This window comes from Nyctereutes procyonoides, unplaced genomic scaffold (assembly GCF_905146905.1).
Source record: "Nyctereutes procyonoides isolate TBG_1078 unplaced genomic scaffold, NYPRO_anot_genome, whole genome shotgun sequence".
In the NCBI taxonomy this organism is placed as follows: Eukaryota; Metazoa; Chordata; class Mammalia; order Carnivora; family Canidae; genus Nyctereutes; species Nyctereutes procyonoides.
Genome location: NW_026575131.1, coordinates 40,772,349 through 40,795,067, shown reverse-complemented (window position 1 = coordinate 40,795,067; position 22,719 = coordinate 40,772,349). Strand labels below are relative to the sequence as shown.

The 22,719-nt window shown below is 48.0% G+C and overlaps 2 protein-coding genes and 1 long non-coding RNA gene across 7 annotated transcripts; all 3 read left to right on the top strand.

Moving 5' to 3' along the window:
* Positions 1 to 2: 2 nt before the first annotated feature.
* On the top strand, positions 3 to 2,480 carry LOC129521871 (uncharacterized). Its single transcript, XR_008666866.1, has 4 exons — positions 3 to 95; positions 173 to 228; positions 311 to 398; positions 2,271 to 2,480. It is a non-coding gene; the product is annotated as an uncharacterized LOC129521871 (long non-coding RNA).
* A 2,387-nt stretch (positions 2,481 to 4,867) lies between these two features.
* ATRIP (ATR interacting protein) lies at positions 4,868 to 20,527 on the top strand. Of its 4 annotated transcripts, XM_055343446.1 has the most exons (13): positions 4,868 to 5,196; positions 7,633 to 7,763; positions 9,275 to 9,445; positions 11,214 to 11,332; positions 12,477 to 12,634; positions 14,381 to 14,482; positions 14,803 to 14,932; positions 15,124 to 15,813; positions 18,639 to 18,775; positions 18,937 to 19,028; positions 19,456 to 19,536; positions 19,744 to 19,996; positions 20,412 to 20,527. In XM_055343446.1, the coding sequence occupies exons 1-13, from the start codon at positions 4,950 to 4,952 to the stop codon at positions 20,477 to 20,479; spliced, it is 2,379 nt and encodes a 792-aa protein (XP_055199421.1). In that variant the 5' UTR covers positions 4,868 to 4,949; the 3' UTR covers positions 20,480 to 20,527. The 4 variants fall into 4 exon arrangements, with proteins under 4 accessions (XP_055199421.1, XP_055199419.1, XP_055199420.1 ...); XM_055343444.1 differs by lacking the exon at positions 20,412 to 20,527 and having other exon boundaries at positions 19,744 to 20,199; XM_055343445.1 differs by lacking the exon at positions 20,412 to 20,527 and having other exon boundaries at positions 18,940 to 19,028; positions 19,744 to 20,185.
* Positions 20,528 to 20,633: 106 nt separating this feature from the next.
* On the top strand, positions 20,634 to 22,697 carry TREX1 (three prime repair exonuclease 1). 2 transcript variants are annotated; one of them, XM_055343449.1, is made up of 3 exons: positions 20,634 to 20,704; positions 21,180 to 21,230; positions 21,544 to 22,697. In XM_055343449.1, the coding sequence occupies exons 1-3, from the start codon at positions 20,702 to 20,704 to the stop codon at positions 22,507 to 22,509; spliced, it is 1,020 nt and encodes a 339-aa protein (XP_055199424.1). In that variant the 5' UTR covers positions 20,634 to 20,701; the 3' UTR covers positions 22,510 to 22,697. The 2 variants fall into 2 exon arrangements, with proteins under 2 accessions (XP_055199424.1, XP_055199423.1); XM_055343448.1 differs by lacking the exon at positions 20,634 to 20,704 and having other exon boundaries at positions 21,060 to 21,230.
* The last annotated feature ends 22 nt before the right edge of the window (positions 22,698 to 22,719 follow it).

Below are 22,719 nucleotides of genomic sequence, written 5' to 3'. Positions count from 1 at the left end.
CGTGGAGGTATAGGCGCAGGGGGTGGGAAGGAGAGCTCCGCTTCCGGTGGCAGGGTCTGGGGAAGGGGCCGCAGGCGCCATGTCCGGCCGCGAAGGTGAGTGTTTGTGGTTGATGGGGCTGAGGGACAGGACCCCGCGGGGACTGAACTGAGCATGCTTGTGTCGTCCACAGGTGGCAAGAAGAAGCCCCTGAAGCAGCCCAAGAAACAGGCCAAGGAGATGGACGAGGTGAGGGCGAGCGCGGAGGCGTGGGCGGGTGCGGAGGGACTGGGAAATCTGCCTGGAGTGAACCCCGTCTGCCTCTCCCTAGGAAGATAAGGCATTCAAGCAGAAACAGAAGGAGGAGCAGAAGAAACTCGAGGAGCTAAAAGCGAAGGCCGCGGGGAAGGGACCTCTGGGTAAGTGAGGGCCAAGTAGAGCGCTCAAGCCGGGCAAGCGTTCTGAGCATCAATCTGGTCCTGGGTGAGGTCCGGGTCCTCGCGTCCGCTACGGCTGACTGCCCCCCCTCGCCAGGCTTGGATTCGCCCCAGCGGGAAGGGGCGGCAGCCAAAGCAACTCGGAAATGAAGTCTCTTTCGTCCCGGGCACCCTTCTTTAGGGAAGCGGCAGAAATGGGAAACACCGAAATTCCTATATTTTATGCACAAATTCGTAGAGTTGAGTTTTCCAAATATAGTCCACTATTTCTTGCTCCAAGTTCGTATTTCAAAGCTGCTTTTTTGCTCATAACATTTCTTTACTTAACCACTCGTATTGCTAACTCCAGTAAACTAGTTTGCATCTGTCTTCACTTCTGGGTGCGCCTAGACTAAAAGATAAAGTCCAGTCTTCTTAATGTGCTATTGCGATATATACTGTTTTTATCTAATCCACCATTCTGCCTCTTTTCTTTATGTAGGTAGAGTTGGTTGCATACCAAAAGATTTCTCAAGCCCAACAGCCCGAATACTTTTCTGTGCTTCTTAAATGCTATTTACATTTATCAAACTAATGAACAATTTCTTCTAGTTATTTGTGCCCACCCTGTGGGATCACTGTGAGCCACACTGGGGCTGGTAGAGGCTGGGATGGTGGGAGGGTCATCCAGGGCTTCCCAAGACTTTATCTCACTGGATTTGATTTGATTCACAGTCCTGAGAGTCTAGTTATTCAGATTCCCTTTTGGATCGTAAGGTATTTTGTACCTTCCTTTAACCTGTGATTGTGTATAGGGACAAGGTCAATCTTTAGGGAAATCCTGTATTACTTGTTTTTCATTGAAGGTTTCATTAAAATTTTTTTTCATTTATATTCAATTAATTTACATATATTAGTTTCAGAAGTAGAGATCAGTGATTCATCAGTCTTAATATAACACCTAGTGCTCGTTATATCAAGTGCCCTCCTTAATGTCCATCACCCAGTTACGCCATCTCCTCACACTCCTCCCCTCCAGCAACCCTGTTTGTTTCCTATGATTAAGAGTCTCTTATGGTTTGTCCCCCTCTCTGATTTCATCTTGTTTTGTTTTTACCTCTCTTCCCTTCTGATCCTGTTTTATTAAATCCCACATATGAATAAAATCATATGGTAATTGTCTTTCTCTGATGGACTTATTTCACTTAGCATAATATTCTCTAGTTCCATCCATGTTATTGCAAATGGCAAGATTTCATTTTTGATGGCGGAGTAGTACTCCATTGTATATATACTACAGGTCTCATTTTTTAAAGGTTTATTTTGTTAAGACATATAAGATCTTTATTACTGTGTTAGACATATTTAATTTTGTAACTATTTCTTAAGTTATCTACTATGTGCCACATATATGGTTAAATGTAAATTGAATAAAATAAAGATAATGAGTCCTTCACACCCCGGGATCATAATATTGTATGATGGTATGATGTGGCAGTTGAGAATGTGGTCTTGGATGTCAGACTACCCATGGTGGAATCTTGGCTTTGTCACAGACCAGTTTATAACTTTAAACAACACCTACCGCTAAGACTTCATTATCTGTAAAATGGGTTGATGAGAGGATGAGGATTAAATGAGCCTGTATATAAAATACTTAGCTGTAGATTTAGGCCAGTGCACAGCCAGTATTCATGCTCATGCCTCATCTTCATCCAAATACTACCCAGAATGGACTGTTGGTAAAGCTCTGTGCATGTTTGTATAAAAAGAAATGTCAAGCACAAGAACTGACTATATGCGTATCAGGCCCCTGGCACTCCTACCATAAGGAGTATATTTTTCCTTAGCTGAGACGCTTTTTTCCTTTTGCAGCCACAGGTGGAATTAAGAAATCTGGCAAAAAGTAAGCTGTTCCTTGTGCCTGAGGCAGTGATGATCCTTAATTCCATTCCTGTTTAAACATCTGGATTCCCTATCATAGCATCTGTTGCCACCTATAGCTGGGATGAAGTGTTGTCTTAGATCCTGTTGTACATTAAGAATAAGCTTTTGTAAAAAAATAAAATAAAAGAATCAATCATACAGTGGCTCATATTCTCTTTATTTCTTGTCTTTCAGTCATTTCTACCTTAGTTACGAGGTCAGAGTAAACCTAGCCCAGAATCTTGCCAACATGTGCTCTTCAGTCTTTGTTCTGTACTGAACTGTCACCTGGAATTAAACAAATTCATTGTATACCTGATGGAATATATTACATGAGGTTAATGAAAGAGTCTGTACATTGGGGGTTAAAAGGTCTCTATTAAGATCTCCACATTGCCATTTGTTGGAAATGGAATTGTTCATTTTTCATTCCAGAAATCCATTAAGTGCATGCTGCATGTGTACCAAAAAGCAATTCCTATTAAGGAATTTGTTACGGGAGAGGAGCAACATTAATACATCCTATATGCATTATAAAGGGAATTAAAAAACTGAGGAAAGGAGAGGGATTCCTGAAAGTTTCTAAGAACCAAGCTTACTCTGAACCCCCCCCCCCCCCCAGGTCTGCATTTACTCTAGGGCTTCAAAAAGGCCCTTGCTAGGTTCCCATGTCTTCTATCACATTCAACCCATCAGCAAAATTCAGTCTGGCATCTGGATACTTCCTCCAATATCATTCCCATCCCCCATCCTGACCTAAAATCCCTCACCTGGATTATTGCATCACATCCACATTTATCTTCCTGCCCCCTACCCTTGCTCTGTAAGGTATAACCTTCACTCAGGATGTGGTGTTCTTGCTAAACCATGAAGTTATACTTTGTCTCTATTTAGCTCAGAATTCTTCAGTGGCTTCCTAGGGCAAAAACTAGAGTCCCCACAATGACCAGTCAGGCCCTAAGGAATTTGGATGCCACTCCCTGCTGATAGTCCGGATTCATCCCCTGATCATCTTGAGCCATAATGGTCTACATTCCAAGCAAGCTGTTTTTACCATCTCTTCCATCTGCCTGTCATTCTTCTGTGTACTGGAGATTACCTCCTTTCCCTTAGAGAATTCAAACATTACAGTAGTGAGCTCTTCCCTTACCACTGTATATAAAGTTGTAGCCCCAGTTGTCTGTTACCCTTTTTTATTTCTCTCTCTCTCTCTCTCTCTATATATATATATATATATATATGATATTATTTATTCATGAGAGGCAGAGGGAGAAGCAGGCTCCATGCAGGGAGCCCGACGTGGGAGTTGATTCCGGGTCTCCAGGATCAGGCCCTGGGCTGAAGGCGGCGCTAAACCACTGAGCCACCCGGGCTGTCCATACAATCCTATTTCTTTACAAGGCCAGAGACCTGCAGCAATTAAGACTTAAGCACCCAACATTTGGACAGCTGAGGAGACCTATTAGTGTCTCAAAAACTAAACTCAGGTATTCAAGGCCTTCTGGACCCTGACAACCATCTCCCTTTCATTTACTGTTTCCACAGACATTCATAGGACACTTACATGCTAAGTGTGGCACTGAGTGTGCAAGGATAGAGTCTTACCTCTGTGACTCTCTAACACCCAGTTCTGCTCATTTGCCCCACACACCACTGCTGCCCAATAAAATCCTGTCAGGTGCCCAAGTCCTGCTCCTCTTTGAAGCCTTACCTCCTCTCTGCCACAGGTTAACTCCTCCATGTCCGTGTTGTGTTCTTATCTGACTAGTCTTGTATGCCAGTCTCCGTGCTAGCTCGATTAACTCCCACTCAACCTGGAGGACAGGCCAAGCGGCACTTTCAAGGAGCCTTTCTTGACTTCCTGAGCTTCGTTCATTCATGACCCGCGCTTGGGACGAGACCACTCAGGCGCTCTCAGGGAAATGAATGAATGTCAACAGCATGAGCAGTGAGTTCCCACCCTCTCCAACACAGGCGCGCCCTTCTCAGGATCACCCCTTCTCCTGAGACCTTTCCTCTCCAGACCGATCTCAAATGCACACATTCGAAACGTCTACTGTTCTCAAAGATCCCTCCTCACAAAAGCTGTTTTCATACTCTTGGCCCAACCCCACTCTCTCAGACTCCTCCTCAAGAGAACCTCTGGACATGTGAGAGGGGAGTCCGGCGGGAGGAAATCTTCCAAGTCGCAGAGACCAAACCCCTGAATGCAGCCTGTGTCGATTCACGGGTGTACATGTGAATGAATGTCAGGGCCGACTCCCGCGCGTCTGCGGCGAGCGTCGCAGAGCCACCCGCGCTGTAAGGCCGGTAAGCCTCGGCGCCCCCTCACCCTGGTAACGCAGATCGCGTAGCAGCCATCCCGCGGGAGACCCACGCAAACGCAGCCGCGGGTACCTGAGCGCCCGGCAAAGCTGGACGAGGGGGCGGGGCGGGGCGGAGCAGGGCGACGCGTTCGGAGTAGGTCATTCTCCCGCGCCCGCCGGCTGGCAGCCGATTGGCCCGTGGGCTCGGAGGCGTGGCCCTAGCGGCTGAGGGGAGCGGCGGCGCGCGGGCGGTTGGTCTCGCGATCCGGCCTCGCGGCGACCAGGCCTTGCTTGGTGCCTTCGGAGACTGACCGGCGGAGGCATGGCCGGAACCCCCGCGGCGGGCAGCAGGAGGCGGAGCGGGCTCCCGGCGCCCACCTCTGGCCCTCCCCCCAGCACCGGGCACCCTCCGAGCAAGCGAGCCCGGGCCTTCCCCGCGGCCGCCGTCCCAGACCCCGAAGACCCGTTCGGCGCGCACGGGGATTTCACCGCCGACGACCTGGAGGAACTCGACACCCTCGCGTCGCAGGCCCTGAGCCAGTGCCAGGCCGGGGCTCGGGACACGTCCAGTGAGTGCGCCTCGGGGCCTTTCCCCGGAGGGTGGTGCAGACCTCGCCAGACCTCCCTGAAGGCTGGGACTTCGGAACCCCACAGAGACCGCTACCCCGGTGTCTTGCACCCACCCTTCCGTGCTTAAAATATATAAGAACGGCTTCGTTTAAGCAGCAGTTGTGCCCAAAAAGGTCTTTTGAGTTGGGGGAGAAATGTATCAAGAATGTCAAACAGCCAATTTGAAATACGGAAAACTAGGTTAAGTTTACTGTAGTTTATGAAGTTTGGGCCACAAAGTTCTTGGTTCTAAGCAGAGATCCTTGGAACACGACCACCACCCACCTGCACATGGGGTCCCACCCATTCTTGTGACAGATTTGGGAGGCTTTGCCCCCCCTCCCCCGCCCCCTTGGGCCGCAAGAACGGAAGAGGGGCTTGGCTAAGGCAAGAGATGAGAGATTTATTCCTTTATACAACCAGTAAGTTGAACTAAGTGCCCAAAACTTTAGGAACTGCAGCATACTTAGCAATTAACCAAAAACAAAAAACCTCCTTCCTTCAGGATCTTAGATTCTAGCTGGAGAATGTGTGAAGTATTGTGGGGCTCACAGGAGAAACATTTTGAGGGCGCCCCGCATTTCTACTTGGATATTTCACAGGCATATTAAATCCTAAACATTTATCTCCTGGAAGCCCAGTCATTCTCCAGCATTGTGTGTGGTGCCTGGCAAAGCAGATATTCCAAAAATGTTCATCAATGACTGACTATTGTGTACAGCAGTGACTAGTGCCCCTGTCTATCAGGTGGCACAAGGCAACAGTTCCCTTTCCTCGACCATACATCTGATTCCTTTTCAGATCCTGTAACTTTACCTTCTTAGTCCATCTTTGGAATCCATCCTCTTTGATTCCTCTCTATCTTCCTGATCTATGTTACAATCATTCCTTCCTTCTGTACAATGATCTGCTAAATGGTCTTCCCGTTTCCAGTCTCAATTCCCTACAGGTCAGACTTTATACCACAGCCAGAGTGATCTGTTCAGAACTCCAATCTGGCTGTGTCTCACACAGATACAAGTGAACATCCCTACTGAAAGCGCTGTAATGATTTCCCACTGCCTTTAGTATAAAGATCAAAGTCCTGTGGGTGGCTCATCAGGCTCTAAATCTTGATTTCTGCTCGGGTCATAACCTCAGGGTTGGGAGATTGAGCCCCATGTTGGGCTCCGTACTCAGTATGGAGTCTGCTTGTCTCTCTCCCTCTGCTCTTCTCCCTACTTGTGCTCTCTCTCTCTAAATGAATAAATAAATAAAATCTTTTTTTGAAAAAGATTGATCCCATGACCGTGAGATCATGAACTGAGCTGAAACCAAGAGTCAGATGCTCAACCAACTGTGCCACACAGACACCCTTAAATTTACTACTTTTAAAATCTGTTGTACCTGTAGTTATTTCCTCCTTTTATTTATTTATTTGTTTATTTATTTATTTTTAAGATTTTATTTATTCATGAGAGACACAGAGAGAGAGGCAGAGACATAGGCAGAGGGAGGAGCAGGCTCCTCATAGGGAGCCTGATACTAGATTCGATCCCAGGATCCTGGGGTCACGACCTGAGCCAAAGGCAAACACTCAACCACTGAGCCATCCAGGCGCCCCTAAATAAATAAAATCTTAAAAAAAAAAAAAAAAAGTCCTTAAAATGGCCTGCAAAGCTGGTATGACCTGGTCCTTTCCCACTCTCTGGTTTTGAGCCACAGTGACCTTCATTTCTTGAATTCTCCCTGCTTTCTTACAATACATAAATTGTACATTGCTGTTTCTTGAATACTGAGTTATTCTTCCCATCCATTCCCCCATCCCCACTCATTTGCTTAATTCCTGCTTATTCTTCAGCTCAGTCATCACTTCTTTGGGAAGCCTTCCAATCATTCCAGTTGGATCAAATCCCCCTATGATAGGTTCTTCGGTATTTGTTGTCTTGTCCAGGTTTTATCACAGTTGTAATTTTACATTTGTGTGAATTTTTTTTTTAATGTCCTGTAAGCTCTATGAGTATGAGGACTAGATCCATTATGCTCCCCACTGTAGCTTTAGAGACTAGATTATGGCAGGTGCTCAGTAGGTGTAGGTGTTGGTTTAGATCTAGGTGCTCAGTAAATATTGTTGAATAATACATCTCCAACTTCTGACCAGTGAAGTCCCCAAAACACCTTTTTAGCCTATAGGTGAGACTCTTAAAATTGGGAGATGAGGAGTGGGGGGGTGGCAGAGTCTGTTATTTCTTAAAGATCATTTATGAATTTGAATCATGGTCTTATGTTGGAAAATACCTATATTGCTTACTAGATCTTTTTCTAATTTGCTTTCAAGAGTGATTCTTTTCAGCACTGACTGACTAAAGTGGAAAAATGTTGGATCCTGAAAAGTATATGCAAACTGTTTTTTACAGATGTTCATAAGGTCCCCAGATTAGATGGGATGTCAAAAACTCCTGCTGGGAAAAACAGAGAACTTGTTCCAGTTAAAGATAATTTTGAATTAGAGGTACTTCAGACACAATACAAAGAACTTAAAGAAAAGGTAAGTGACTTGTGGTTCTTAGAGCTAACTTCTTCACTTATGCATGTGTTATAAAGCATTGTACAGGGGGCACCTGGGTGGCTTTGTCAGTTGAGCACCTGCCTTCTGCTTGGGTCATGATCCCTGGGATTGAGCCTTATATCGGGCTCTTTGCTCACCGGGGGGTCTGCTTCTCCCTCTCCCTCTGTGCTTGTCCTCTTGCTCGCTCACTCTCAAATAAATAAACATTTTTTAAAAATAAACATTTTTTAGAAAGCATTATACAATAAGATATATGAAAGTTTTAAGGGGCAGCCCCGGTGGCTCAGCGGTTTAGTGGTGCCTTTGGCCTGGCGTGTGATCCTGGAGACTCGGGATCGAGTCCCACATCGGGTTCCCTGCATGGAGCCTGCTTCTCCCTCTGCCTGTGTCTCTGCCTCTCTCTCTCTCTCTCTCTCTTTCTCTCTCTCTCTGTCATGAATAAATAAATAAAATCTTTAAAAAAAAAAGTTTTAAAACAAGAGTAGAGTTCAGATTCATCCCACAAAATGGAGGAAGGCTGAGGAAAGCAAGCCAGAAAATTTAGACTGAAATCAAATCCTGAGATTCCTAACAACTAGTCAAGAAAGGAAACACTGTATACCAGGTCCAAAAAGAGATACGGGGGGAATCCATGGGTGGCTCAGCAGTTTGGCTCCTGCCTTCAGCCCAGGGCGTGATCCTGGAGTCCGGGATTGAGTCCCGCGTCAGGCTCCCTGCATGGAGCCTGCTTCTCCCTCTCCCTCTGCCTCTCTCTCTCTCTCTCTCTCTGTCTGTCTCTCATGAATAAATAAATAAAATCTTTAAAAAAAGAGCGAGAGAGAGAGAGAGAGAGATAAACTCTCTGTCATAGCACCGAGACAAATTTATAGCATATATCTCATATAGGGAACACAACATCATAATGCTTGCTGTTTTCCTTAGCAGTTTTACCAAAAGGCAGACATCCTTTATTTTATTTTTTTAAGATTTTATTTATTTATTCATGAGAGACACACAGAGAGAGAGAGGCAGAGACACGGGCAGAGGGAGACGCAGGCTCCATGCAGGGAGCCCGATATGAGACTCGATCCCGGGTCTCCAGGATCACGCCATGGGCCGAAGGCGGTGCTAAACCATTGAGCCACCGGGCTGCCCAGCAGACATCCTTTAAATGACTTTCTGTAGATCCTTAGGAAAACCAGGAATATAGTGTGAAATTCTGGATCTGTGAAGTGTGTGATTCAGATTGTTTAATACCTATTAGAACCTACAAAATGTGTATATGTGGATGACAGTGTGTCCTTAAGCTATCTTGCTGAATGTCCATTGTTCCATGAATGGGCCTAGTAGACCATGGTGACATCTAGTAGGTATGGATATATTTGAGGACTCATTGGTCTGTAGAACATGGTTTACATGTGCTCTCTCCATTTCCCCCGCTATATGTTGAAACAAGCACATATATAACTTTCCCTTGCAAGCTTTTCACAAGACTGATTTGGGATTTACAGATGAAGGCAATGGAAGAAGAAGTCCTCATTAAAAATGGAGAAATAAAAATATTGCGTGACTCACTGCATCAGACAGAATCCATCTTAGAGGAACAGAGAAGATCACATTTCCTTCTCGAACAAGAGAAAACTCAAGCACTTGGTGACAAGGAAAAAGAATTTTCCAAAAAGGTGACCCAGAGCTTTTTTTTTTTTTTTTTTTTCTTGTTCTGGACACAAGCTTTACCTGCTTACTGAGTTCTTTTAGAGGCGTTGACCAAAGTGTCTATAAATCTTCCAGGAAGATTTCAACAGTTATTTGTCTTAAATATTTTCTGCTATCAGTTAATTGCATATACTTTTCTTCTAGGCTCTACATGTGGATTGGAAAAGGAATTAGATGAAACTGCTTTGCTGTGGCAGAAATGATAGTTGGTCTTGGCAGAAATAAATCAATAGCTTAGACTTTCCAGAAATAGGATTAAGTAAGATCTTTCTGGCAGATTAGAAACTCAATTGACATAGCTAAGGCCAAAAGGAAATGTATTGACTTCCATAACTAAGTCTGGGTTAAAAAACAGGTGTGCTGAGGCTTTGAATAACTCAAGCCTTGCCAGAACTCATCTTTACTGTCTCTTATACTCTAGGCAGGCTCTATCCTTATGGTAAAAGATATGTTCTCTAGCAGCTCTTGGATTCATAAATCATAGCTCTAGAGCGGACTGAATATTTGGCTTCCGTCATCTCAAATCTCTAATTGGTCTGACCTGAGTCAGGTGCCTGTCCCTGACCCAGTCACTGCCACCACAAAGATGATAGCTCCCATTTAAATCCCACAGAGGTATGGAAATGATTATTTCTCAGGGGTTTGGGGGTGGGGGGGAGGTCCATACATACCACCACTTTCCTTCAGGACTTTCCAAGGCTTTAATTTCAAGGATATGGGTCTTATTCTGCATTCATTCAGCAAATTAGCAAACTTTAAAGCAGCACTAACCTAATGCCCAGCTCTAACAGTAGTAGTTGTCTCTCCACATACATGATGGAAGACCAAGGGAGTTGTAATCAGACAAACCAGAGTTTGAATCCAGGCTTTATCACATATGAGTAGAGATCTCAGGGGAATGACTTAAGCTCTATGACTCATTTTCATGATCTGTTCCAGGAAATAACCAGAAGGGTCGCAATAAGGCTTAAAAGCCCTGCACTTGCTGTGACTGGTGCTGTGACTGGTACCGTGCTTGGCACGGAGTATACCCAGAGAGTAACATTACTTACTCTTGGTAGTAGGCCAGAGCAGGTCTCCGCATGCTGTGTGGGCTTATGGTAAAATTCCCAAATACTCTGCCCATACCTGGAATTGTGTACCATTACATTCATCAAAAGGTTGACATGTCACTGTGAGATAAGGCATCTTGCCAAGCTCCAGGCTAGGCAGTTCACATTCATCCTTCCTCTTTAACCCCCTCAACCATGAAGACACGTATTTGTGTTACAGATAAGCTAAAGTTTAGAGAGGCTAAGTAGATGGTATTTGAATCCTCACAAACTACCTCACAATAGTTCGGGTCAAAATATCTTTTTATTTTTTTTTTTAAGATTTTATTTATTTATTCATGAGAGAGAGAGAGAGGCAGAGACACAGGAAGAGGGAGAAGCAGGCTCCATGCAGGGAGCCCGACGTGGGACTCGATCCTCGGTCTCCAGGTCACACCCTGGGCCAAAGGCGGTGCCAAACCACTGAGCCACCGGGGCTGCCCTCAACATATTTTTTTAGAATACCATGCTGACTTTCAGGAAGAAAGCTAAAACTTGGTAGAAAGGACATTTGTGTCACAGCAGACTTTCATACTTATTTCTCATTATTTTTTTTTCCTTAATGAGCTTGAAATTTTGAAGCCCAGAGATATTTTCACATGTTTGATGGGGCTGCCACAAGTATGTTACTTTTGCCTTCCAGCTCCAATCATTGCAGTCTGAACTTCAATTTAAAGATGCAGAGATGAATGAATTAAGGACAAAGCTTCAGACCAGCGAACGAGCAAATAAACTGGCTGCTCCCTCCATTCCCCATGCCAGGTAATGATGGTGCTAGAGGGAGAGTTGTTTTGCATGGTTTAGTAGAAAATATGAATAACAAGGTCAGGCTAGTCTTGAATGAAGGCCATTTAAACTTTGTCATTTGGACATAGACCCTCTTTCCTGAAGGCCTCGAAGGTGGTTTAGATGAGGCATGAATGGTCTAGTGCATTACAGCATAAAGACCTCACACTCTAGAATGGCTTCCTCTCTGTAGGACTTTTTACTCAGGACTAAAAAAGGCTGGAAAGATGCTCTCTGAACTTTTGGGGTGGCCCAGTCTTCATTTTTATGTTATTTGTTTCAGATAACTGATTTTACCCCACGTGTAAGCATATTTCAGTGCCAGCTACCTGGCACATTTTTTTCTCATTTGCTGCCCTGGGGGACCTTAGTCCAACAGCCCCCGCCTTTGCTGCAGATGTGATCAGCTTCTTAATGGTCTTGTCCTGCCCACTGCCTGCCAGAGAAGTCTGGCATGCTGTTGATCCCAGCCTTGAAATTTGAACAATATGAATCGGTATCTTTTTCTGGTATTGAACATTCTGCTTCCTTTGCTCATAATGGGAAGGTATAAAATTGAACTCTTCTTGCCTTGCCTAGTTCAGGTAAGACAGGAGAGTGGAGGAGATCCATCCTCACCTCCTCACACATCTCGGACAGAAGGGTCTTGGCATTGTCTGATGCGCTCAGAGTGTTAAAGCTGCTTCTCTAACACAAAGACACTGGCACTGAGTACCTGGCTCAATTTTCAAGTTGTAGGACCCAACATGCCTTTTCACAGACCCTCTTTCTACTGAAAATCTTTTAATTCAGCCGCTGGGGACTATTAAATAGAGGTTGTTGTACATTAAAAACATATTTTGGTGGAATTGGAAATAGTAATGGAATTATGGCCAATGTTGTTGGGTGATTAGAAGAATAAAGGCATCAAAGAGTTTTTCAACAATTTGGATCAAAATGCCTTGAATTTTGCACTGCTATCCTGACAAAGAATGACAAATATATAATAGATAAAACCTTTGGTCAAAGCATCTAGACATGAAAAGTTTAACACTTAAACAAATTAGAAGTTTTATAACCAGGTATTTTAAGTGCTTTTTAGCAGAATCATTACTTTGGTTTCATAGTTAACTTTTTCCAGTCCTAGGAAAAGCCCTTCTGTGGCTATAAAGCCAGAAGCTTCTTCTCCACAATTTGGAAAACCATCTTTCCCTACAAAGGAATCTTTTAGTGCTAACATGTCCCTTCCCCACCCCTTCCAGACAGAGCCAGGATACAAGCCCCTCGTGGGCAGAGAGGGTAAGTCAGTCTGTCTCTTGTCTATTGCCGTGTAACCAATTATTCAAACCTGTGGCTTAAAACAATAATGAGTATTTCTCCTGGTTCTGTGGGACAACAATTCTGAGAGAGCACAGTGGGGATGGTTTGTCTCTATGGGGACTGGAATCACTGAAGGGTTGTCTGGGGCTGGAGAATCTGTTTCACAGTAGCTTACTCACATGACTGGCAATGCAGTTCTTCTCCACATGTGGGCCTCTCCACAGAGCTACGTGGGTGACCTCATAGCTGGTGGACGACTTCCTCTAGCGGTAACAAACCAGAGAGAGCTGGTGGAAGCTAGCCCTTTTATGGCCTAGCCTTAGAAATCTTGTATCATCACTTCTGCCACAGTCTGTTCCTTAGAAGCCATGTTTAAGGGGAAGGCAACTAGGCTGCACCTTCTGAAGAGAAGTGTGTCTAGAATTTCCAGGTATAATTTAAAACCTCCCCAGTCGACAACCATTGACATACAAGGAACACAGCTAGTATACAGGAACTTGTGTTCCTTTCAGCCGTGAGTTTGTGCCACTGAGTCCAGACTGAGGGTGTGCTACTGCTTTATAGAGAGGGACACAATCTAGATTGGTAGATTTTCACTGTGAGAATGTGCTGTGTCAGTTTATCTTACAATTCAGATATATTGCCTCTCTCCTACCACCATCAACTCTTTCAAGTATTGGCCATCACGCCACCTCTGAGAACCTCAACCATTCACATTTTTGGCATCTGGCAAATACGGGAACAGTATAGGATAATTGTTAGGACCAGGCAATGCTGAAATCCCAATCACACTACTTACTGGCTTGTGTGATGTGGGTAAGCAAGTCCTTTAACCCCTGTGCCTCTGTTTTCCTAGATATAAAATAGTGCTAATGATAACACTTGCTCTTAGGGTTGCTTTGAGGAACAAATAAGCTAACATGGGTAAAGCTCTTAGAACAGAGTCTATCTGGCACAGAATAAGCACCATAAGTATTAGTGATTAGTGCTTTTATGTTATATTGCCTCATTTTTTTTTAAGATTTTATTTATTCATGAGAGACAGAGAGAGTTAGAGAGAGAGGCAGAGATACAGTCAGAGGGAGAAGCAGGCTGCATGCAGGAAGCCCGATGTGGGACTTGATCCGGGACTCCAGGATCAAGCCCTGAGCTGAAGGCAGATGCTTTACCGCTGAGCCACCCAGGCATCCCATATTGCTTCATTTTAAAGTGGGGCAAACAACTTCTCTTTCCTTCCCCTTCCCCTTCTCTTCCCCCTTCCCCTTCCCTTCCTTTGTATGAGTTCCTGTTTTGCATGAGGAAGGCAAAAATATGAGGATTCTTGAGTTGCTCTGGTTTGTTTGTTTTTTTAAAGATTTTATTTATTTATTCATGAGGGGCAGAGAGAGAGAGAGGCAAGGACATAGGCAGAGGGATAACCAGGCTCCAGGCAGAGAGCCCGATGTGAGACTCAATCCCAGGTCTTCAGGACCACACCCTGGGCTGAAGGTGGTGCTAAACCACTGAGCCATCTGGGCTGCCCATGGCTCTTGTTTGAAACTCAGTATGGGGTGCCTGGCTGGCCTAGTCCATAGAGCCTGCGACTCTTGATCTCAGCGTCGTGAGTTCGAGTCCCATGTTGATGGTAGAGTTTATTTAAAAAAGTAAATTAAAAACTTGTTACATTCAAGAGTTTCTGATGTGCCTGTGCTTTTGTGCTCAAGTTTTGATTCATGTTTTATCTAGTTGTAGAGAATAAGAGCCACAGTACGGGAGGTGACCCCATAAAGCAAGAAGAATCCCAGAAAAGTTTAATTGACAGCTGGATGCAGAGATCAAACACTCAAGGTACCAGAACCCCTGCTCCTTGTGCAGGAGGCTGGCACAGCTCCGGTAGTCCTCTGCAGAGCTACAATAGAAATGCCTCTGAAAACCAGCACCCCAGGCAGTCCTTCAGAGGGTCCAGGGGAATAGTGGTCTGTGACTTAAGCAGAAGACTGTAAAATAGAAGGGGCCAAAGCAGGTATGTCCCAGAGCCCTCAGCACCCACAGGGAGCTTAAGGGTAGCTTAGATGACAGTTAGCATCCAAGAAACCCTCACTTTTCCCTCAAGCCTTAGAAAAGGCCTCCCTTGTTAGAACCTTCTAGAATCACCTTGTCTTCTACAGGTTCCATTCTCATAAACCTTCTCCTGAAGCAGCCTTTGATCCCAGGGTCATCTTTAGGTCTATGCCACCTCCTGAGCAGTTGTTCTGAGGCTCCTACTGGCACCCTGCTACAGCCACTGGGGTTTGGCAGGTAAGCCTCAGACTCCTAAAAAGCTCACTTAGGAAGAAGTTCCCAGGAAGCAAGTCCCTTTCTGGTCTGGGCCAGCCTGGGAGGTCTGTGTGCTTGGGGGGAAACTAGAGAATTTGGCAGGCAGGTTGTTTGGGGCCCTTGACCTTGTCTCCATCTCATACTTATGTGTTTTCTTTTGTATTTGCTGCTAGTACCTTGACTGGGATTTCAAGCCTGAGAACCACAGGTTCTCGCGATGGGTCATTTCCCCTCTTGGCCCTGAAAGAAGCACAGAACCTGGCACTCACTGGATTGAATCTGATTGCCAGGGATGAAAGCTCGTGTGATGGACACCCAGCAGAGGGAGGCAGAAGGGCCTTCCCACTCTGCCAGCTTCCTGGAGCTGTGCATCTCCTCCCCCTGGTACAGTTCTTTATCGGCTTACACTGCCAGGCTCTGCAAGATTTGGCAGCAGCCAAGAGAAATGGAGCACCTGGGGACTCACCGACACATTCCTCCTGCGTGAGCTCTGGGGGAGAGGCCAGCCTCGAGGACTCACCTTGCAACATGGAAGGCTTCTCTGTGGCTTCACTCAGTGTTCTTCAGCACCTGGTGTGCCACAGCGGAGCAGTTGTCCACCTATTACTGTCAGATGCAGGGGTGGATTCTGCTGCTAGGGAAGGAAACCAGAGCCAGGTTCACAGACAAGATCATGAGGATGTGTCCTCAGCCTCAAGGGGGTTTGCCAGTGACCAAGGCCAGCATCCACTACTGAAGATGCTTCTTCACCTGTTGACTTTCTCTTCTTCAGCAACAGGTCACCTTCAAGCCAGTGTCCTGAGCCAATGTCTTAAGATTTTGGTGAAATTAGCTGAAAACGCTTCCTTTGATTTCCTGCCCAGGTATAACACAGCTTGGGAGTCATGATTCTTCGTGTGTCTTACCTGACCTCTTGAGGTCTGTCCTGTGGCCATTATACTTTGCCCACATCTTGACTTATCTATACTGCTCAGTGCTAAACCTTGGTTTTACACTCTAAGACTTCGTTCAGGGAGTTCTGGAGTGATGGAGTGGGGACAGGTGTTAGGAGAACCAAGGAAGTGATTTATTTGGCTTAATTCTGCCTCTGTACAGCAAGTAGGCAAAAGACATGTGATGAAAGAAGGGTTTTAGCCACTATGGAAACATGTCCTGTCTGCAGGACAAAGGCTGAACCAAGAGTCCTGAACCTGAGCCATGAAGACTGTGTATCACACCACATTTAAGTTTGGTGAAGTTCCCCAAGGAAGCAGAGGGTGTGGGGTAGGTCTGCAGCCCATAAGCTGACTTTGTTGGGAATCTGCCCATCATCATTGTGCCCTACTCTGACATGAGCCATAGGTTACCTGCTCCTCTTCAGGTTTGTTAGAAGTGGTTGTATAGTGAACCTCGCTTGTGAACACTATTGTCATAAATTCCTAACTTGGGATTCCAGAGCCTTAAGACTGGGAGGAACTGTAAACACCATCTAGCCCATCCCCTCATTCAGTAATCCTGTCTCCCTGTCAGCATGCCACCAAGAGGCCAGTTCCTATTTGGAATCTCTACTGGCTGCACTTAAGGTTTTAGTCTCTGAGCTTAGCACACTTGTTGCCTAAAAACACTTCTGGATCCTGGTTTCCATTTGAGGATATTCTAGTTGGTCCAGTCCATCCTAAAGGTAGTCCTCAGAGCTGAACACAGTACCTTAGTGTAGTGTAGGCAGCTCCATAGGTTCAGAACCATCACCTATGTTTCTGGCACAGACCTAGCTCATAGTGGCTGGTTGCTTGTTTCATTGGTGTTGAATGAATCCCAAGAACCACTTTTTACCACTCCTCTTAGTAGATATACCGTCATTCCATTCCTGTTGAGCTTGTTCATGAGGACATGGAAAAACAGCTATTTAGTGGATGCTTACTAGGCCAGACAGAGACTTTCTGTTCACTAGCTCATGTGACAGCCTCCAAGCCCTGCATCCTCACACCTAGCATGGAGCCTGGCTCACTATAAGCACTCAGTATTTGTTATATGAATATGAATAGAGAGCATGCTGGGTGAGTTTCAAGCCAGGCTCCTTGACTTGCCCCTATCATTGTCTGACACCACCTCCCACTTGGTGCTTCTCTTCAGAATCCCTACATCCTTGCAGGCTGAACCCCACTACCACACAGCTTCCTGTTCACCTTGGAATGAAAGCTAAGGACATGTGCCACCAAGGCTCCAAAGCAATGTGCAGTGAGACACAAGTAGCCAGGCAGACTGTAGTCTCATAAAGGGCACCTCTGCCCACCCAGGCTTGAGGACAAATTATCCCCTTAGACCCATGTTTTCATACCACATCTGGTGTAGACATAGGTCCAGGGTCATCCCTAGGTACTAGGATGGCAGTGGCTTTTGAGCAGAGAGGTCTTATCCCCAGCTTCAGACAGAACAGTAGGACTACATTGTGTGTTTGGGGGTTCTGGAAAAAAAATTTTAAAGAAGGTTCTGATGCTATCAAAAAATAATTTGGAAACCACTCTGTCATACATAAAGATGGATTTTTCTTGCAGATAGTTTCAGGGACTTTACACGTGGACTAGAGACCACTTCTAACTTCATGGTGAAATTGAGTAACCACCAGGTTAAACCCCAGTGTCCCACAAAGTTCACACTTCCTGCAACTGAAATCATGCAGCTTATCCACTGTATGGGATTTGCTCTACAATGATTTCACTCCAAATAGTAAGAAGTTGTTTCATAATGGCATACTGAGGAATATTCTCAACCCTCGATGGTGTGTACTGAGGTACTGCAGATGCTTGCAGGGAGACATGTAGAATTGCCCCTCTCCCCACCCATGGGGTTGTGTAGGTTAAGCAAATAGCAGTAGTTGTCTTGGGACTTAGTTCCTTTGTTTTCTGTGCCTGTGAAACCTGGGGGAGACTGTGCCCAGAACTCCTCACCCATGCACTCTCCAAGTAGGTACCTGCTCATACTTGGTGACAGAGGAACTGATGTTTTCGAAAATGCTCTGCTCAGCAAGTGGTCTCATAAGATCCCACCCTAGCCAAGTCTGCATTTGTCACTTCTGGAGCCTGACCAGTCCTCAGATAGTGGGATCATAACATTCTCTCACACCCAAGTTAAGATCTGCCTCCCTAGGGATCCCTGGGTGGCGCAGCGGTTTGGCGCCTGCCTTTGGCCCAGGGCGCGATCCTGGAGACCCGGGATCGAATCCCATGTCGGGCTCCCGGTGCATGGAGCCTGCTTCTCCCTCTGCCTGTGTCTCTGTCTCTGTCTCTCTCTCTCTCTCTGTGACTATCATAGATAAATAAATAAAAAATTAAAAAAAAAGATTTAAAAAAAAAAAAAAAAAAAGATCTGCCTCCCTGTTTGGGAGCAGAGGTGGAAAGCACCCACAAGCAATATGGAAGCAAGGCACCCCAGGTCCAGGGAGGCATCCCCTGTTTACAGGTGGCACTGTGCCTGGTAAGGGCCTGTCCTAAACCACAGCAATACTGCAGTGGAGGCCAGTACCCACTCATTCACAGGAAGCAGATGTACTAGCAAGTAGGTGGTAGTGGTCGGCCAGCATTTGAACCCAGGTCTGAACCACAGCTCCTTGTACTACCTGCTCAAAACTTCCTGTTGCCTCCAGTGAAAAGTGGGTGAGTTGTGGGATTGGATTATCAGTGTCCTGTCCCTATGGGCCCCTGTGCTATAGGTTCCAGTGTGTGTTCCGGGTGCTGCCACAGTGCCTCAGCCCCAAGAGCCCCCTGCCCAGTGTGCTGCTGACTGTTGAGCTCCTCTCCCTCCTGGTGGACCATGAGAAGCTGGCCCCTCAACTCTGCTCCCACTCAGGTAAAGCAGGGCAGGGGTGGGCGGCTGGGCTGCTCCTGCAGGTTGGAAGCAAGGGTGGTGGCAGGGGCAGGTCAGAGGCCTCTTCAGGGCTTCTGTAGTTTGTGCCCTGGGCTCCGGGTAAGAAGGGAGACCCTGAGTGAGAGGTGGGGCATCCTTTTCAGAAGGCTGTCTCCTCCTGCTGCTGTACATGTACATCACATCAAGGCCTGACAAAGTGGCCTCCGAGACACAGTGGCTTCAACTAGAACAAGAGGTAAATTCCTGAGCCCCCTCTGCGAACTGCTTACCATCCCACTCCACCTAAGGGCCACTGTTCCTACTCCTGGGGAGATCGGGGCTTAATTCATTTTGGTAACAAAGCAAACTCAGTTTGAGGGCTCCACAGAAGGGCACAGAAGCCATAAAGGTGGACCCAAGAATGTCCTGAAATTTGGCAGATTTGACTGATAATGGGTCCTACCCTGGCTTTGGGGCCCAGAGGCAGGTGGGTCACTGGCGAGACACATGTATTAGCCTATAGTCTAGCCTGGGAAGGCCCCACAACACCATTTCTTGGATCCTGCTGTACAGACAGGCAGTTGCTAAGGCAACTGGAGCACTTGTAGGAGAAGCCTTAGAAAGCCCTCACTGTGATCAGGGTCTCATTCTGCCACAGATGGAACAGTCTGTTCTTGTTCTAGGCCGTGTGGCTCCTGGCTAAGCTTGGCGTGCAGAGCCCCTCCTCCCCAGTCACTGGCTCTAACTGCCAGTGCAACGTGGAGGTGAGTGCCCCAGAGGCCAACAGCGTGGCAGCTCTGTTGGGGGGTGAGATGACCCTATGCAAGGACCCTCTGCTCCTTCTAACCCTCTGCCATCATTCAGTCAGAACCCTCCTCACCTGGAGTGGCCAGGAAGGGTGCTGTCCAGCTGAGCAGGTTGTGAAGGTGCAGGAGCCCTGAGACGCGGCCTCGGCCTTCACTCTTCCATAGGTGGTCAGAGCACTCACGGTGATGCTGCACAGACAGTGGCTGACAGTGCGGAGGGCAGGGGGGTCCCCAAGGACAGACTGCCAGAGGCGGACAGTGCGGTGTCTGCGGGACACAGTGTTGCTGCTGCACGGCCTGTCCCAGAAGGACAAGCTCTTCACTGTGCACTGCGTGGAGGTCCTGCATCAGTATGACCAGGTGATGCCAGGGGTCAGCATGCTGATTCGAGGGCTCCCTGATGTGGCCGACTGTGAAGGTGAGCCGGCAGGAGGAACTCCCACCCCCTGCCCAACCCACATGCGAGGTTTCTCTGAAGTTCATGGACAGGTCAGACTTCTTGGCCGTAAGTCAGCAGTCTTCCCTCCAAGCAGCCTTTGCTGGCACGGGGGTCATATTGGCCTTACTGCCCAGACTCCTCTCTGAGCATATCAGGCTGCCTTTTGCTTGTATCTGTTGAGTTGGCCTGGCAGAGCCACGGTTTTTCCAGAAACATCCCTGTCTGAATTGCCTTTTTATCACTCTGCTTGCAGTAGCTGAGGGATCAAGGCCTGGGCATGGAAGGGACTGGTTAGTTCCCTTGGGTGTGGGGGAGGAGTGGTCGGTGGGTCTTCCCCCCCACCTGTGCCCAAACCTCCAGGCCTTCACCATAAACCCCTCTTCTCTTTGCTCAGAGGCAGCCCTGGATGACCTCTGTGCTGCTGAAACCGATACCGATGACCCCGAGATGGACTGTAGCTGAGGCCAGTGAGCATTGAGCCACATGGTGGCACCAGAACCACTACTTCCCTCACCACATCAACTGATTAAAAACAGTGAAGGGCTGTTTGAGAACACACTAGCCTTGTGATGTTTCCTGAGTCTGATCTGTGGCGGCTGAGTGGGAGGGATGGAGCAGGAGCCAGACCCAGGGAAGGCTGGGATCCTTCTTCCTGTCCCTGGCTGGAATTGAGACCCTGTCCCCATGGTAATGAATCTGCCCAGAGTTAGGAACCCTGCCCTGCCTGTGGAATTATCATGAGTCATAGCTTTGGGGCTGAGGCCATGGGAAGAAACCATTGTGTGACGAGGGAGGAGGGAGGAGGCAGCCATCAGCCCGGGCCTACACCAGGGAGACCTGAGCAAGTGGGGCCAAGGGGTGGGTGCAAGGTGCCCACAGCAGGGGTGCCTGGCAGGCTAGGGTCCTGGTGCTAGCCTTCCCCAAGGGCTGGGCACCATTGCCCTTATCCTGCCAGCTGCCTCCCATGGTATGAGGGCTCTGATGCATTGTGCTAGCCAGCGGGGCCCACAGCCCCACAGTGGTAGGTCTGAGGCCTTTGCAGAGTCACGAGGAGGTAATGCTGGGGAGGGACAGACCTGGCCTGCTGACAGCAGGGCGGGCCTCACTAAGGACAGCCTATAGGCGGCTCACACTCTGTTTCACTTCCCGCCACTGCTGCCAGCAAGAACCAGCCAGACTGCACCCTGAATCACTGCTGCCTGACTACTACTTGGTAAGTGAGGACCCCCCATGGGGATGGGGCAGGGTGGGAAGGCCCCACCCCCCACCCAGGCCCAGACTAGGTGGGTGCTAGGCTAGGAGCCAAGCCTCCCCCAGATAGCTGAGTATGCTCCCCCCTAAGGAAGCCACTCCACCCTCTCTGGCTTCCTGCCTTGTAACTGGGTCCTGGAGCTCACCCACAGTGCCTGCATTTGCAGAGAAAGCCAGAGATGTGCTCCTTCTGGCCCTGCCCCACCCCCCACCCGCTTTAGCTCTTTCCACTGGAGCACTCATACATCCACTTCCCACCCCATGCTCCTCCCTAGGCTCAGCGGCAGGCACCGACCATGGGCTCGCAGGCACCAGCCCAGGGTCCCGTGCAGACCCTCATCTTCTTGGACCTGGAGGCCACTGGCCTGCCTTCCTCTCAGCCCAAGGTCACGGAGCTGTGCTTGCTGGCTGTACACAGATGTGCCCTGGAGAGCTCCCCCACCCCTCAGGGGCAACGTCCCACAGTGCCCCCACCACCCCGGGTGGTAGACAAGCTCTCTCTGTGCGTGGCTCCAGGGAAGGCCTGCAGCCCAGAAGCCAGTAAGATCACAGGCCTGAGCACAGCTGTACTGGCAGCACATGGGCGTCAACGCTTCGATGTCGACCTGGCCAACCTGCTCCAAGCCTTCCTACGGCGCCAGCCACAGCCCTGGTGCCTTGTGGCACACAACGGTGACCGATATGACTTCCCCTTGCTCCAGGCAGAGCTGGCTGTCCTAGGCCTTGCCAGCATTCTGGATGGTGCCTTCTGTGTGGATAGCATTGCTGCCTTGAAGGCCCTGGAGCAAGCTGCCAGCCCCTCGGAGCATGGCCCAAGGAAGAGCTACAGCCTTGGTAGCATCTACACACGCTTGTATGGGCAGGCCCCACCAGACTCCCACATAGCCGAGGGTGACGTCCTAGCCCTGCTCAGCATCTGTCAGTGGAGGCCACAGGCCCTGCTACAGTGGGTTGATGCTAATGCCAGGCCTTTCAGCACTGTCAAGCCCATGTATGGGGTCACAGCCTCTGCTGGAACCAACCCAACACCATCTGCCACCACAGCCACTATACCCCTGGCTAGAGCCAGGGACACTAGTCCTAACATTGGCAGGGGCAGGAAGCCCAAGACCCTTCCTCCCCTCGAGGGCCCTGAAGCCTCACCCAGGGAGGGATTGCTGGCCCCACTGGGCCTGCTGGCCTTCCTCACCTTGGCAATAGCCACACTGTATGGGCTCTCCCTGGCCACACCTGGGCAATAGTTCAAGAAGGAAAGTCTAACTAATAAAGACCCCCTACACACACACACAGCATTGAGTGGCCACTCACCTCTACCCTCCTTAGCAGCCTTGGAGCCTTCTGCACCTCTGCCCACACTCAGTGGCCTGGGGAGGGGGCCATAGAGAATGGCAGTCTTTGTCCTTCACCCTCCCCAGCAGGATGGTCAGATGTCTGAGCCCAGGAAAGATGGG

Excerpts from the sequence above, each read along its gene's own strand:
- ATRIP (XM_055343444.1), top strand. The coding sequence starts at position 4,950 with ATGGCCGGAACCCCCGCGGCGGGCAGCAGGAGGCGGAGCGGGCTCCCG. Across the intron at positions 7,764-9,274 it reads ACAAAGAACTTAAAGAAAAG|ATGAAGGCAATGGAAGAAGA; the intron begins GTAAGTGACTTG and ends TGGGATTTACAG. Across the intron at positions 11,333-12,476 it reads CCCTCCATTCCCCATGCCAG|TCCTAGGAAAAGCCCTTCTG; the intron begins GTAATGATGGTG and ends AACTTTTTCCAG.
- TREX1 (XM_055343448.1), top strand. The coding sequence starts at position 21,075 with ATGCTGGGGAGGGACAGACCTGGCCTGCTGACAGCAGGGCGGGCCTCA. Across the intron at positions 21,231-21,543 it reads TGCTGCCTGACTACTACTTG|GCTCAGCGGCAGGCACCGAC; the intron begins GTAAGTGAGGAC and ends GCTCCTCCCTAG.